General features: G+C 45.6%; 1 protein-coding gene across 2 annotated transcripts in view; it reads right to left on the bottom strand.

Moving 5' to 3' along the window:
• Positions 1–14049, bottom strand: part of SEPTIN7 (septin 7) — a 407754-nt gene that overhangs the window by 109083 nt on the left and 284622 nt on the right. For both annotated transcript variants that reach the window (XM_029589487.1, XM_029589486.1), the window contains exon 9: positions 3196–3292. In XM_029589487.1, coding sequence (XP_029445347.1) covers positions 3196–3292 — 97 coding nt within the window. The remainder of the gene's footprint in view (positions 1–3195; positions 3293–14049) is intronic.

Here is a 14049-nt window from a genome sequence, read left to right as displayed (position 1 = left end):
GAAATCTCCGAGTAGAATGGTGGGTAGGTCAGTATTGAGTGAGTCGGCAAAGAGTTCTATAAGGGGGGGGAGTCTTTCTCTAGAAGACCTGGGGGGGTGTAGATAAGGCAGACTTGGAGAGCTTTCGATTTAAAGAGTCTCCTCATTTCATAAAGCCTCCTCATTTCTCTTCTTTTCATAAGGCCTCCTCATTTCTCTTCTTTGAGTTCTTCGAGCAGCATGTGTAGTAGGATCCTGAGGCAGAGAGGATAGCTGCCTTAAGGTCTCATTATGTTCCTTTAATTGGGAGACTGCTTCTTGAACTTTCATACCAAACAAATTGTCCCCTGTGCAGGGGAGGTCCACTAGTTTATCTTATTTATTTATCTTATTTATTTATTATTTTTTATATACCGACATTCGATCTCAATTGAGATATCACACCGGTTTACATTCAGGTACTGTAGGTATTTTTCTATCCCCAGAGGGCTTACAATCTAAGTTTTTGTACCCGAGGCAATTGAGGGTAAAGTGACTTGCCCAAGGTCACAAGGAGCGACAGCGGGACTTGAACCCTGGTCTCCTGGTTCATAGTCCAATGCTCAGAAGGCATTTGACAAAGTCCCTCATGGGAGGCTTCTAAAAAAACAAAAACTAGGAGATTTTGTGGATTGCAAACTGGTTAAAAAAGACAGGAAATAGGATTAAATGGTCTGTTTTCACAGTGGAAAGAGGCAAATAGTGGGGTGCCTTAGGGATCTGTAATTGGACCGGTGCTTTTTAATATATTTATAAATGATGTGGAAAGAGGTACTAATAAGTGAGGGATCAAATTTGCAAATGACAAAATTATTCAGAGTAGTTAAATCACAAGCGGATTGTGATAAATTGCAGAGGGACCTTACGAGATTAGGAGATTGGGCATCTATATGACAGATGAAATTTAATGTGGTCAAATACAAGGTGATGCATATAAGGAAAAATAACCAATGCTGTAGCTAAACGCTGTTGGGTTCCATTTTAGGAGTTACATCCAGGAAAAAGATCTGGCAATTATAGTTGATATTACATTAAAATAGTTGGCACAGTGTGCTGTGGCGGTCAAAAAGCAAACAGTGTTAGGAATTATTAGGAAGGGAATGGCAAAACTGAGGATGTCATAATGCTCAATGGTTAGACTGCACCTTGAATACTCTGTGCAATTCTGGTCGCCACATCGCAAAAGAGATAGTTGCACTGGAGAAAGTAAGGGTGACCAAAATAAGGGGCATGGAACAGCTCCCCTATGAGGAATGGCTAAAGAGGTTAGAATTGTTCATATTTCATTTGTCAAATTTATTAATCGCTTAACACAAATATGGCCTAAGTGATGTACAAGAATTAAAACTTTCATAATAGATACATAATGAATACATATACAAAAGACATAAAAACTATACAACCGAAACATAAAAACGGGAGTTGCCATAAAATAATCTCGCAAACTACGATATAACAAAAGTCAAAAGCTACAGTTCTTAAAATAGAATGCCTGTTTTAACAAAAAGTTTTTTAAAAGTAGTCTACATTTCTTGACACAATCAGCTATCCGGAGTTCCATAGGCATGGAATTCCAAAAAATGGGTGCAGCAACTGAGAAAGCGGAGTCTCTTGTAAGTTGGGCCTGTCAAATTGAGGGCACAAAAAGTAAACCTTGATTAGATGATCAATTGTTGAGATGGTTCATAAATTTTTAGTAGGACATTGGACCAAGGACAAGAGTCCGAGGTTAATTTGAAAAATGTCATGCCAATTTTGTACAAAATTAATGGGTAAATGTGAATCTCTTATTTCCTCTTTTGGATAATAGGACTGGGGGGGCACGCCATGAAGTTAGCAAGTAGCACATTTAAAACAAATTGAGAAAATTCATTTTCAGTCAACACATAATTAAGCTTTGGAATTTGTTGCCAGAGGTTGTAGTTAAGCTAGTGTAACTGGGTTTAAAAAGGTTTGGATAAGTTCCTGGAGAAGTCCATAAATTATCAATCAATAGGGAATAGCCACTGCTTGTTGCTGGCATTAGTAGTGTGGGATCTATTTAATGTTTAGGTACTCCAGGTACTTGTGACTTGGATTGGCCACTGTTGGAAACAGGATACTGGACTTGATGGACCATTGGTCTGACCCAGTATAGCATATCTTATGTTCTTATGACAAGGAAGGTAATGATATACCAGAGAGGTAGAAGGACAGGGATGGGAAGAAGGTGATAATGCTAGGGAGGGAAGATTAAGATGACAGTGTTAGAGGGACAAGAAGCGAAATTGGGGATAATTCCAGGGGGTAGAGGAAGAAGATGGTGATGAAGGAAGAGAGGTTGTGGGAGATGGAAGGTGGTAATGAATCCATGGGGAGAGGGAAGATAAGGTGATGATGTCAAAATGGTGGAGAGAAACAGAAGAGAAGGTGATGCCAGGGGGTGAGGGACAAAGAAAAAGTGGTGATAATGCTAGGGGTTGGGGAGAGGGAAGGAAACAAGGTGAAGTCAGGAAAAAAGCAAAGAGAAGGTGGTGATGATGCCAAGTGGTGAAAGGGAGAGAGAAGACAGGTGATGGTGATGTCATATGGGTAGAGGGGGATGGAAATGGATGATTTCAGTGTGTGGGGGAAAGAGAAGGGAAGCGAAAGTGATGAAAGGGGAAAGGAAAAGGTGATGCCAGGGTGGTGGGGAAGAGGGATGGAAGGATCAAGTGATGATAGGGGGTTGAAGGAAGAGAAGACAAGGTGATGGTGCCAGGTGTGGGGAAAAGGAAAGGGAGGATGATTGTAAGGGGAGAGAGAGGAAAGGTGATGCCAGAGGTGGGATGACAGGGAAGAGAAGAGGACAACTGTGAAGGTGGTGGAGTGCCACAATGAAATTAATCCTGTGCTGGGGTGTGCCACAACACAAAAAAGGTTAGGAAACACTGACTTACGTTAACAGGTGACCACCACTATTAAATTACTTTGTCATTTCATACGAGAAAGAACTGGAGTAATGGTCAGGGACCATCTTTAGTTTTCTCACTACTCTGCTTTTGGTGGTTGGTAAACACATCAGTGAAAGGACAGCTTGTAAGATTGCCAAAAACTAAAAATTCTATGTGATACACATTTCTAGACTCTTGCCTTTTCTTTTTAAAGCATAGACCCCTTATAGGAGGGAAACATGCTTTAATAATCTTTGATTCTTACCTTCTGCTACTCCCCAAGGATACTGTCTTCCTCTGACCCTTTTGCCATTAACTTCTATGATAGTATTACTACCCACCACAGCAAGAGGTAAACGGTCCTACAAAATAGAACAGGTATTGTTAACTACTTCTAATTATGCTCTTTATATTTGTTATATTACAAGAATTTTAGTTTTACCGTGTTTCATCAGATCACTTTTGGGTTCTATTTTTCCTTGTAGCTTATCCCCCAACTTATAGTTAGTTCACAAGGCCTTTTTATAATGACAGCACAGAGTCTTCATATCCAGAAGCATAAAGTCAAACCACATTTTTTAATAAGGTGGTGAGGAGTGAATTTTAACTGTAGAGTGAATATACAATCTGAAACCACAATATTTCTTATGAAGAAAGACCACTGCATGCACAATGTACATCGCAAGAAGATATAACTATAGGGAACTTAATAGTTCCCTTTGCTCGAGAATTGGCCAGACCTGATATTGAAGATCTATTTTAAAAACATCTCCTTATCAATGAGTGTGTTAGTATTTTTTTCCTGATCTAAGTAAATGCAGACCATTAAGGAGGCTTTTTTGGAATTTAGAACACAGGCTTTGGGCATGGGAGCATCTTTCTTAAAATTTCCAGTATTATAATGCATCAGGGGAATAATCTTATTTTTTAAGATTCCTTACTGATAAAACTCTTGCATAAATGTATTCCTCCAAGGACTCTAAGTTACATGCCCTGTAAGGTGTTTGTTCATTTGGATTCTAATTTTTATGTTTAACTATGCTCAGACCGGCCATTTAACATCTTACCCAACCCTCTGTTTGTAACTTGAAGTCATGTTATGGAATTTATTGGAAGGTGGTTCTGTTTCTCTTCTTGAGAACTTATTTCTGTATGTGATGCACTATTTCTCAGTAACATCATTATACTAGTGTATCTATTAAAACTGCAATAAAACAGAGTTCACCTTTAGGAACTGTACACCAGTCTAGTCTGTTAAATGCAACTATACTTGCAATGGCAAAGGATACCAAACATCTCAAGGATGTATTCACTAAAAAAAGCAATCTTATGATTTTAGTAGAGATGACATGAATAATACAAAAAGCAGAGTTGCTTACCTGTAACAGGTGTTCTCCCAGGACAGCAGGATGTTAGCCCTCACATGTGGGTGACATCATCAGGATGGAGCCCTATCACGGAACACTTGTCAACATTTCTAGAACTTTGACTGGCACCACTGAGCATGCCCAGCAATGCACTGACCCTGCATCCAGCAGGAGTCCCCCTTCAGTCTTGTTTGTAGCGAAAAGTATGAGCAAAAAATAAAATAAAACATAAGTGAACCCAACTCCGCGGGGTGGCGGGCGGGTTTTGTGAGGACTAACATCCTGCTGTCCTGGGAGAACACCTGTTACAGGTAAGAAACTCTGCTTTTTCCCAGGACAAGTAGGATGATAGTCCTCACATGTGGGTGAATAGTGAGCTACAGGATGCCCGAATAGAGTGAACTAAAAACACCCAATGACGTGCAATGGGCACAACAACTGGGGTGGTTTTGGGTAGGAGGGCAGCCTGAGTTTCTCAGTGGGTCGCAGGAAGGAAGTTGGGTTATTAAACTGGAAAAATTATGCAGGACAGACTGGCCAAAAATGGTATCTTGCCGGCCAGCCCTGTTGACACAATAATGTGCTGCAAATGTGTGGAGGGAGCTCCATGTGGCAGCTCTGCAGATGTCAGCACGAGATATAGAACAGAGGTGCGCCACTGACGTTGCCATTACTCTTACTGAATGCGCTTTTACGCGTCCCTGTAGCAGAAGGCCTGTTTGTCGGTAGCAGAAGGAAATACAGTTCGCCAGCCAGGTAGACAGGGTCTGCTTGCCAACCAGAACTCCCAATTTGGTTTTATTGCAGGAGATAAATAGTTGGGTGGACTTTCTATAGGCTGCAGTGCGGTCCAATAAAATTCAAGCACACGTTTACAGTCCAAGGAATGCAGAGCCCGCTCATCTGGTTGTGAGTGAGGCCTTGGGAAAAAGGTAGGAAGTATTATGGACTGATTTAAGTGGAAATCAGAAACCACCTTCGGCAGAAATTTAGGGTGAGTGTGGAGTACCACACGATCGTGAAGAAATTTGATAAGTTATCAGTGCCTGTAGCTCACTGACTCTGCAAGCTGATATTATAGCAACTAGAAAGATCACTTTCCAAGTGAGATGTCGAAGCTCGCAGGAGTGTAGGGGCTCGAAGGGAGGTCACATGAGCCATGCTAGCACAACACTGAGGTCCCATGCTGGAACCGGAGGACGCAGTGGAGGCTTTAGCTGGAGCAAGCCTCTCAAAGTGCCCTACCAGGGCTTGCGTCAAGATCGGGGCATCTCCTACACCTTTATGGTAAGCGGCTATGGCGCTGACGTGGACTCGGGAGGAAGTCTGCAGACCAGACTCGGAAAGGTGCCACAGATAGTCCAGGAACTTTGTTGTGGATCTATTTCTTTTGTGGTGCACCACAAGGAGAATCTTTTCCATTTGGAACAATAACATCTCCTAGTAGAAGGCTTTCATGAAGCCATGAGGACCTGGGATACACTGTTAGAGAGATTAAGGGATTGTAGTATTAACCTTTCAACATACAAGCTATCAAAGACAGGGAGTGAAGGTCGGACGACGCACCAATCCGTTGTTCTGCTTTATCAGAGTTGGATCTGTGCCCAGGTGAATTGGTTGCTGGACTGGAAAGGATGGGAAACCAAACCTGACACGGCTAGTGAGGGGCTATGAGGATAATTGTGCCCCGGCCCTCCCATAATTTCACGAGAGTCTTGCTGAGTGGAAGTGGAGCGTAGGAATACAGAAGACCCGTTGCCCACGAGTGGGCGAAGGCATCTCATGGTGGTGTGTTGTGGCTGCGGTGCAGAGTAGAAATTGTCTACTTTCTGGTTGTGAATTGACGCAAAGAGGTCTATGTGTGGGTGGCCCCACTGGTGAAATATTCGGTTCGCTACAGTGGGATCCAGGGACCATTCGTGGGGATGAAAGGTCCGGCTGAGATTGTCTGCCATAACTTTGACCACGCCTGCCAGGTAGGTCGCTCTCAGCAGGATGGAGTGGGAGAGCCCAGGCCCAGATCTGCGCCGTCTCCTGGCATAACAGGTAAGAGCCTGTGCCCCCTTACTTGAGGTACCACAAGGCTACCTGGTTGTCTGTTTGAAGTAGGATTACCTTGTTGGAGAGGCAATCCCAAAAGCGAAGAGGGTATATTGAATTTATCTGGTGCTTTGCTTCCGCTGTGGTCCAGATTCCCTGGGTTTGAGATTGACGACATGGGCTCCCCAACCCAGGTTGGAAGCATCTGTTGTCAGAGTAATATGAGGTTGCGGAGGTTGGAAGGGTAGTCCTATCTGAAGACTGGACTCCTGTATCCACCAAGCTAGTGAGAGATGAAGCTGGCTAGTGACATGGACAATGTGGGATGTGTGTTGATTTGATTGGGACCACTGGGACTTTAAAGTCCATTGTGTTACACTCATGGCTAGTCAAGCCATTGGGGTAACATGAACCGTAGATGCCATGTGACCTAGCAAGGTTAGCAGACGAGCTGTAGTGGTTCAGTGAGTGTACTGCTTTGGCCAAGGTTGATAATGTGCGTGCTCGATTTTTTGGGGAGAAACGCTTTGGCTTGGACAGTGTTTAGATCTGCTCCGATGAACGAGAGGGTGCGTGATGGAGTCATATGTGACTTGGGGTAGTTTATTAGAAATCCCAAGGATTGCAGTAGGCTGATGGTGAAATGGAGGGAGTGAAGTACTACCTCTTGGGATGGACCTCTGAGAAGCCAATCATCTAGATACGGATAGACGTGGATGTTGCGTTGTCACAAGTGAGCTGCCACTACTGCCAGGCATTTGGTTAATACCCGGGGTGCTGATGCTAGGCCGAAAGGTAGCACTCAGTATTGAAAATGACTGTGGCCTACTATCAATCTGAGGTATTTTTGATAAGAAGGATATATGGCAATGTGGGCATAAGCCTCCCGAAGATCTAGAGAGCAGATCCAATCTCCCCATTGCAGGAGAGGGAGCATGGTGCCCAAGGTTACCAGTCTGAACTTTTCTTTGTGGAGATGTTTGTTTAGGGCACGTAGGTCCAAAATAGGACGAATGCCACCTGACTTTTTTTGGAATTAGAAAATACAGAGAGTAGAACCCTTGACCCCACTGTAGTCGAGGTACCGGTTCCATGGCACTGGACTGCAGGAGGGTCGAGAGCTCTGCCTCAAGAAGTGGAGAGTGATTGGTCAGAGTCCACACCAGATTTGGTGAAGTGTCTGGTGGCAGTGTGAGGAAGTTCAGATGGTAACCGTGGGTGACCACAGAAAGGACCCACTGGTCTGTTATAATTGTGTGCCATATGCTGGCAAAATGACACAGGCGGCCTCCCACAGGAATGGGTGTGGTAGGCGGAGGTTGATTTCTGCCCTCTAGAAAGGAGTCAAAACCCCAATGCTGGACCAGTCTGCGGGGCTGGTTGGGCTTTTATTTATTTAAAAATGTTTATATACCGCTTTTACAATATAAAAATTAATCAAAGCGGTTTACATACAAACATACATAATATAACATCTCAAACAATATATTGTAAAAACTAAAACCAACACAAACATGAAAAAAAATAAAAATTACTAAAATTTAAAAAATAAAGTCTAATCTAGTATTCAGCAGCAAACCGCATAAGTATACTTAAGTAGAGTTGGGTTGGTGGAGGAAGATAAACGTCGAAGGTGATTAAGTGTGTTCTGATGCAGGAATATTAAAGGCTAGTTGAAATAAGTATGTTTTTAATGATTTCTTGAATTGTTGCTAGTTTGAAATTTTGGGGCCCTGTGTGGTCGAGGCTGACCTCTTTGAGAAGGTCTAGGCTGTCGAATACGGGATGGAGGCGGGTAATACCTATGCGGCTCATAGGTTAGCCTTCTAGGATCTTGTCAAAGATCTCTTGGTGGTAGATGGGAAGTCCAAGGGGAGAGTGGACAGCTGACGCAAGGTGTCATGGTGATCTTTTAGCTCCACCAGTTTCCTGAATTTTGTCGCCAATTTGTTGCCTGTACATGGGAGGTCTGCTAACCTTTCTTGGACATCTTGGCATAGGTCAGAAGACTTGAGCCATGCCCAGCGTCTGGCGCTTATGCCTGCTGCTGATTTTCACAAGGCCGTTTCAAAGATGTCGCATGCTACCCTAACTTCATGCTTTCCAGCATCGAGACCTTTTTGAAGGATTGCAGTTAGCCCTTCTTGATATTCTTCCGGTAGGGTCTCAGAGAATTCTTGGACTTTCTTCCAAAGATTCCTTGAGTACCGAGTCATGTATAGCTGGTAGGCTGCTATACGTGCCATCAGCATGGAACCGTGGAACAAACTTTGTCCGAAGTCGTCCAAGGATTTCTGTTCTTTACCTGGAGGAGCAGAAAAATGTGGCCGGGATCTCTTGGCTTTCTTCTGGACAGACTCAACGACTACAGATTGATGGGGCAGTTGGTTTTTGTAAAACCCTGGAGCTGACTGGACCAGATAGGTGGCATCAGTTTTTCTGTTCACTGGTGGAACTGTGCCAGGGTGCTCCCAGGTGCATTGTAGCAAATCAAGGAGCAATTCATGTGCTGGAACTGCCATCACTTCAAGGGCATTAACAAATTGCAATACCTCAAGCATCTTGTGCTTGGCATCCTCCTCCGTTTGTAGCTTAAAAGGGATGGTTTCAGACATCTCTTAATGAAATTGGCAAATGTGAGGTCTTCAGGAGGGGAGTGACGGCATTCTTCTGGGTGTGAAAGCTCCGACAGGAGTTCATCCGAGTTCTGAGTGTCAGAGGAATTATCACCCCAGGGATCATATGGTGTATCTCCAGTATCATGCGGGCCTTCAGATGGAGGTAAAGGTCCAAATCCAGCAGGATCTGGAGGTGGCACCGATGGGAAGGCGGGAGGTACCAACACAGGCACAGAGGACGGTGATGGCATCAATGCTTTTGATGGATGTCGAGGTAGCAATAGACCAGATGATCCTGGAATCTGCTCTGGCATCGGTAAATTTTGATCCTCAGAGGACAATGGAATAGGAATCTGTGTTAGTGGTCTTGGAGATGCTGATGGCATGGAAGGAATGTGCACCGAAGGTAATGCACCGATTAAGGTATCCAGGCGCTCGAGGAGCGGAGCCAGCACGGTAGGCATCGGATCGGGTGTCTGCATGGGAGCCAGTGCCAGTGACGATTGGAATCCCCGAAGTACTGCCTCTCGGACCATCCGGTCCAATTCCTCCCGCAAGGCTGGTGTTGGCAGCACAGCCAACCCATCGGGGTTGGAGGCTCAGAAGGCGTTGCCAGAGGATCCACATGTATCAGTGGAGTCTCTGCTCCCAGCACCAGTACCAGTGGGGAACGCCTCTGTGTCCTGGGTCCAGAGGGGGATGGCGCCCCTTCTCCCCGGGACTTCTTGGCCGGTGGCTCTGTCGATGCTAATGGCTTGCCGGTGCCGGCATCGGAAGAAAGCTCACGTCGATGGCAGTGACTGTTTTTCCCAGTGCTCGGTCTGGTCCTTCTCCAGCACAGAGGAGGAAGATGTCGATGCCTTTGAACGTGAAGAAGCCGGTGAAGGACGGACACTGGTGTCCCAATGGCGCTGAGATGTCGATGGCGACGGAGTCGATGAAAATGAAGGCTTTTGACTCGAAGTAATCTTGGCTGGAGTAGACGGAGACACTCGCTTAAATAGGTTTCCATCTTTTCCAAGTGGGCTCTGTGGCTTTTTGGCGTCATCTGGGCACAGCTAGTGCAACACTGGACGTCATGAGCGGGCCCCAAGTACAAGACACATACGTCGTGAGGATCCGTAATGGACATGGTGCTCGGGCACTCTGGGCATTTTCAGAACCCGGTCACCATTTTGTTTGAAAAAGAAGGATGGCGCGCGGTCAGTGGCCATCGGGCACCGATGAAAGCACCACAGGGAACCAAGCGCAAAGGACGAGGTAAACTTACCAGCATCGACGGAAGTCAGTGGTTGATGGGGGACCCCGGGATGTGGAAAAATTTTGAAAATTTTAAAGTAAGTTTCCTATGAGGAAAAAGTTGTGAGGAATTCTCAGAGCTCTTGAAACCACAAGGCTACTGCTGCGTGGAAAAAGAGACTGAAGGGGGACCCCTGCTGGATGCAGGGTTAGTGGCATGCTCAGTAGGGATGTGAATCGTTTTTTGACGATTTAAAATATCGTCCGATATATTTTAAATCGTCAAAAATAGTTAGAGCCGCGATACAACAACAATTCCCCTGATTTATCGTCAAAAAATCGTAAATTGGGGGAAGGGGGAGGAGAAGGGGGAGGGCGGGAAAACGGGCACACTAAAACCCACCCCGACCCTTTAAAATAAATCCCCCACCCTCCCGAACCCCCCCAAAATGCCTTAAATTACCTGGGGTCCAGAGGAAGGGTCCCGGTGTGATCTTTTACTCTCGGACCTCCGGTGCTTGTAGAAATGGGTGAGTACCGAGCTGAGGATGTCTGAGAAATGCACCAAATGTACTCAAGATGTGCAATAGGCACAAGGACTGGGGTGGAATTTGGTAGAGGGCATCCTGAACCCTAACGGGCAGGTGGAAGGGTGTTGGTACGTCAAGTTGCAAAAAGGTTGCGCAAGACAGACTGGCCGAAGATGGAATCTTGTCTTCCTTCCTTGTTTAAGCAATAATGGGCTGTAAAGGTATGGCGAGAACTCCAGGTAGCAGCCCTGCAAATTTCAGGAAGCGGCACCGAGCATAGGCGCGCTACCGAAGTCGCCATGGCCCTCACAGAGTGTGCTTTAACACGGTCTTGAAGTGGAATGTTTGCTTGCTGATAGCAAAAGGATATGCAGTCCGCTAACCAGGAGGAGAGAGTCTGCTTACCCCTACAGATTGACCCATTTTGATGGAATGGAAAGAAACAAACAATTGAGTACTTTTCCTGTGGGCAGCTGTATGGTCTAGATAGAACACTAGAGCACGTTTATAATCAAGGGTATGCAGAGCCTGTTCTCCCGGATTAGAATGGGGCCTGGGAAAGAAGGTGGGTAGTATAATGGATTGATTGATATGAAACTCAGATACTACCTTAGGTAAAAACGTAGGGTGAGTGCGGAGTACTACCCGGTCATGCAGAAGTTTAGTGTAAGGCTGATAGGTAACTAGGGCCTGTAACTCACTAACTCTGTGAGCGGATGTGATTGCCAGAAGAAAAATCACTTTCCATGTGAGATATCGAACATCACAGGATTGGAGAGGCTCGAATGGAGGTTACATGAGCTGACCCAAAACCAGGTTGAGGTCCCAAGAAGGGGCCGGAGGGCGCAGTGAGGTTTGAGGTGAAGCCAGCCCTTCAAAAAGCGTGTTACAAGGGGTTATACTGAAATGGGTACATCCCCAACACCTTTATGGAAGGCGGCTACCTCACTGACATGCATCCTGATGGAGGAAGGTTTTAGACCTGACTCTGATAAGTGCCAGAGATAGTCCAGAAACTTCGCGGTGGAACAGGTAAAAGGATCAAGTGACAGAAAGGAACACCATGACTTAAACCTGTTCCATTTGTAAAGATAAGATTTTCTCGTGGAAGGCTTATGTGAAGCAATCAAGACACAGGAAACTGGCTCCGAAAGGTTGAGTGGCTGAAGAATTAACCTTTCAACATCCAGGCCGTCAGGGACAAGGCCTGAAGATTGGGGTGGTGTAGGCACCCGTCGTTCTGAGTGATCAGAAGCAGGTCCTTTCCCAAGGGAATGTGCCTGCGAATGGAGAGGTCCTGAAGGATCGGAAACCACACTTGGCGTGGCCAGTGAGGTGCTATCAGGATCATGGTTCCCTTATCCTGACGTAACTTCACAAGAGTCTTCGAGAGAAGTGGAAGTGGAGGGAATGCATATAGGAGACCGGTTGCCCATGAGAGGTAGAATGCATCTCTTGGCTGTGAGTGGTGGCTGCGAGTGAGAGAACTAAAGTTCTCTACTTTGCAGATTTGAGGTGATGCAAAGAGGTCTATGTGAGTATAACCCCAACGTTGGAATACAGAGTCCGCTACCATGGGGTTGAGAGACCAATCGTGCAGCTGAAAGGTGCAACTCAGCTTGTCTGCCAACACATTGTCCACTCCCGGCAAGTAGGTAGCCCTGAGGTACATCGAATGGGAAAGGGCCTCTGCCTATATCTGTGCTGCTTCCTGACAGTAGGTAGGAGCCCATCCCTCCCTGCTTGTTGATGTACCACATGGCCACCTGATTGTCTGGATCAGGATGACCTGGTTGGACAGGCGATCCCAAAACACCCTAAGAGCATATTTATTTATTTATTTATTAAAGGCTTTTATATACCGAATTTCTTGATACAAATCAAATCAGCTCTGTTTACATCAAACAAGTAGAAACTATAACCAACCAAACAGTAGAGACGATTTGAAGGAGTATAAAGTTACATTATAACAAGGATGTGTAAACTTGGAGTAGGAAATAAGAAGGGGGACGAAAGATAATATACATTGGAGAATGCGAGGGAGGCAAGGAGCAGTCCTCATGATAATTTGTAAATGTTTTCTTAATTTATATACATGGTTTAGTGCTTGTTTGTATATCTGATTGCTCGTAGCTCCAGGAAATTGATTTGGTGTTTGGCTTCCTCTGGAGACCAAGCTCCTTAGGTTTGCAAATTGGTGACATGTGCTCCCCAGCCGCATCGGTGGTAAGAGTTATTTGAGGATCTGGAGCCTGGAAGGGTAGGCCTCGGAGAATATTGATCTGATTTTTCCGCTAAGCTAGAGACTGACGAATTGAGTCGGTAATGTGGACAATGGTCGATAGTGGTTGAACAGCTTGAGTCCATTGTGACCTTAGAGTCTACTGCATGTCTCTCATGGCCAAGCGGGCCATTGGGGTAACCTGTCCCAAGGATGCCATGTGTCCCAGCAGGATGAGGAAGTTTCGTGCAGTCGAATGGTGTTGAGACTGTAGCTGTGTGCGAGGGAAATGAGAGAGCTCGCTGTCGAGGCAGAAAAGCCTTTGCTTGAAAGGTGTCCAAGTCTGCCCCTATGAAGGACAACGTTTGATATGGGACTAAGCAGGATTTCATGTAGTTGACGAAAAACCCTAGCAAAATCAGAGGGTGTAAGGTAAGATGAAGGGACGACAAGCAGCTTGCTGAGTGGGAGCCCTGATCAACCAATCGTCGAGGTAGGGGTAGACGTGGACACCGTGAGTCCTGAGGAAGGCTGCTACTACTAAGAGACACTTGGTGAAAACTCATGGAGCAGATGCTAGGCCAAACATGAGCACTCGGTACTGATAGTGCTTGGGGCCAACCAGAAATCTGCGATGAGATGGAGTTATCGCAATGTATGCGTACGCATCCTGGAAGTCTAGAGAGCAGAGCCAGTCTCCTCTTTGCAGAAGAGGAAGGAGGGAACCCAAGGTTACCATCTTGAACTTTTCTCGTTGGAGATACTTGAGGGCATGCAGGTCCAGTATTGGACGAATGCCGCCTGATTTTTTGGGGATTAGAAAGTACCGGGAATAGAATCCAAGGCCCTGTTGGGAGTAGGGCACTGGTTCGATTGCTCTGGATTGAAGGAGTAGGGAGACTTCCTGATCCAGGAGTAGTGAATGGTCTAATGTTCCCCACGTCAGCAGAGGTGGGGAGTCTGGTGGGATGGAGAGAAAGTTCAGGTGATAACCTTGAGAGATTATGGCAAGGACCCACTGGTCCGAGGTGATTGTGTGCCATATGTTGTTGATTTGGTACAATCGACCTCCTACCGGCACCTGTGGCAGTGGAAGCTGGCTGC

The sequence above is a fragment of the Rhinatrema bivittatum genome, chromosome 2 (assembly GCF_901001135.1).
Source record: "Rhinatrema bivittatum chromosome 2, aRhiBiv1.1, whole genome shotgun sequence".
NCBI lineage: Eukaryota > Metazoa > Chordata > Amphibia > Gymnophiona > Rhinatrematidae > Rhinatrema > Rhinatrema bivittatum.
Note: the sequence above shows the minus strand (reverse complement) of the source record. Positions and strands in the feature narration are given on the sequence as shown.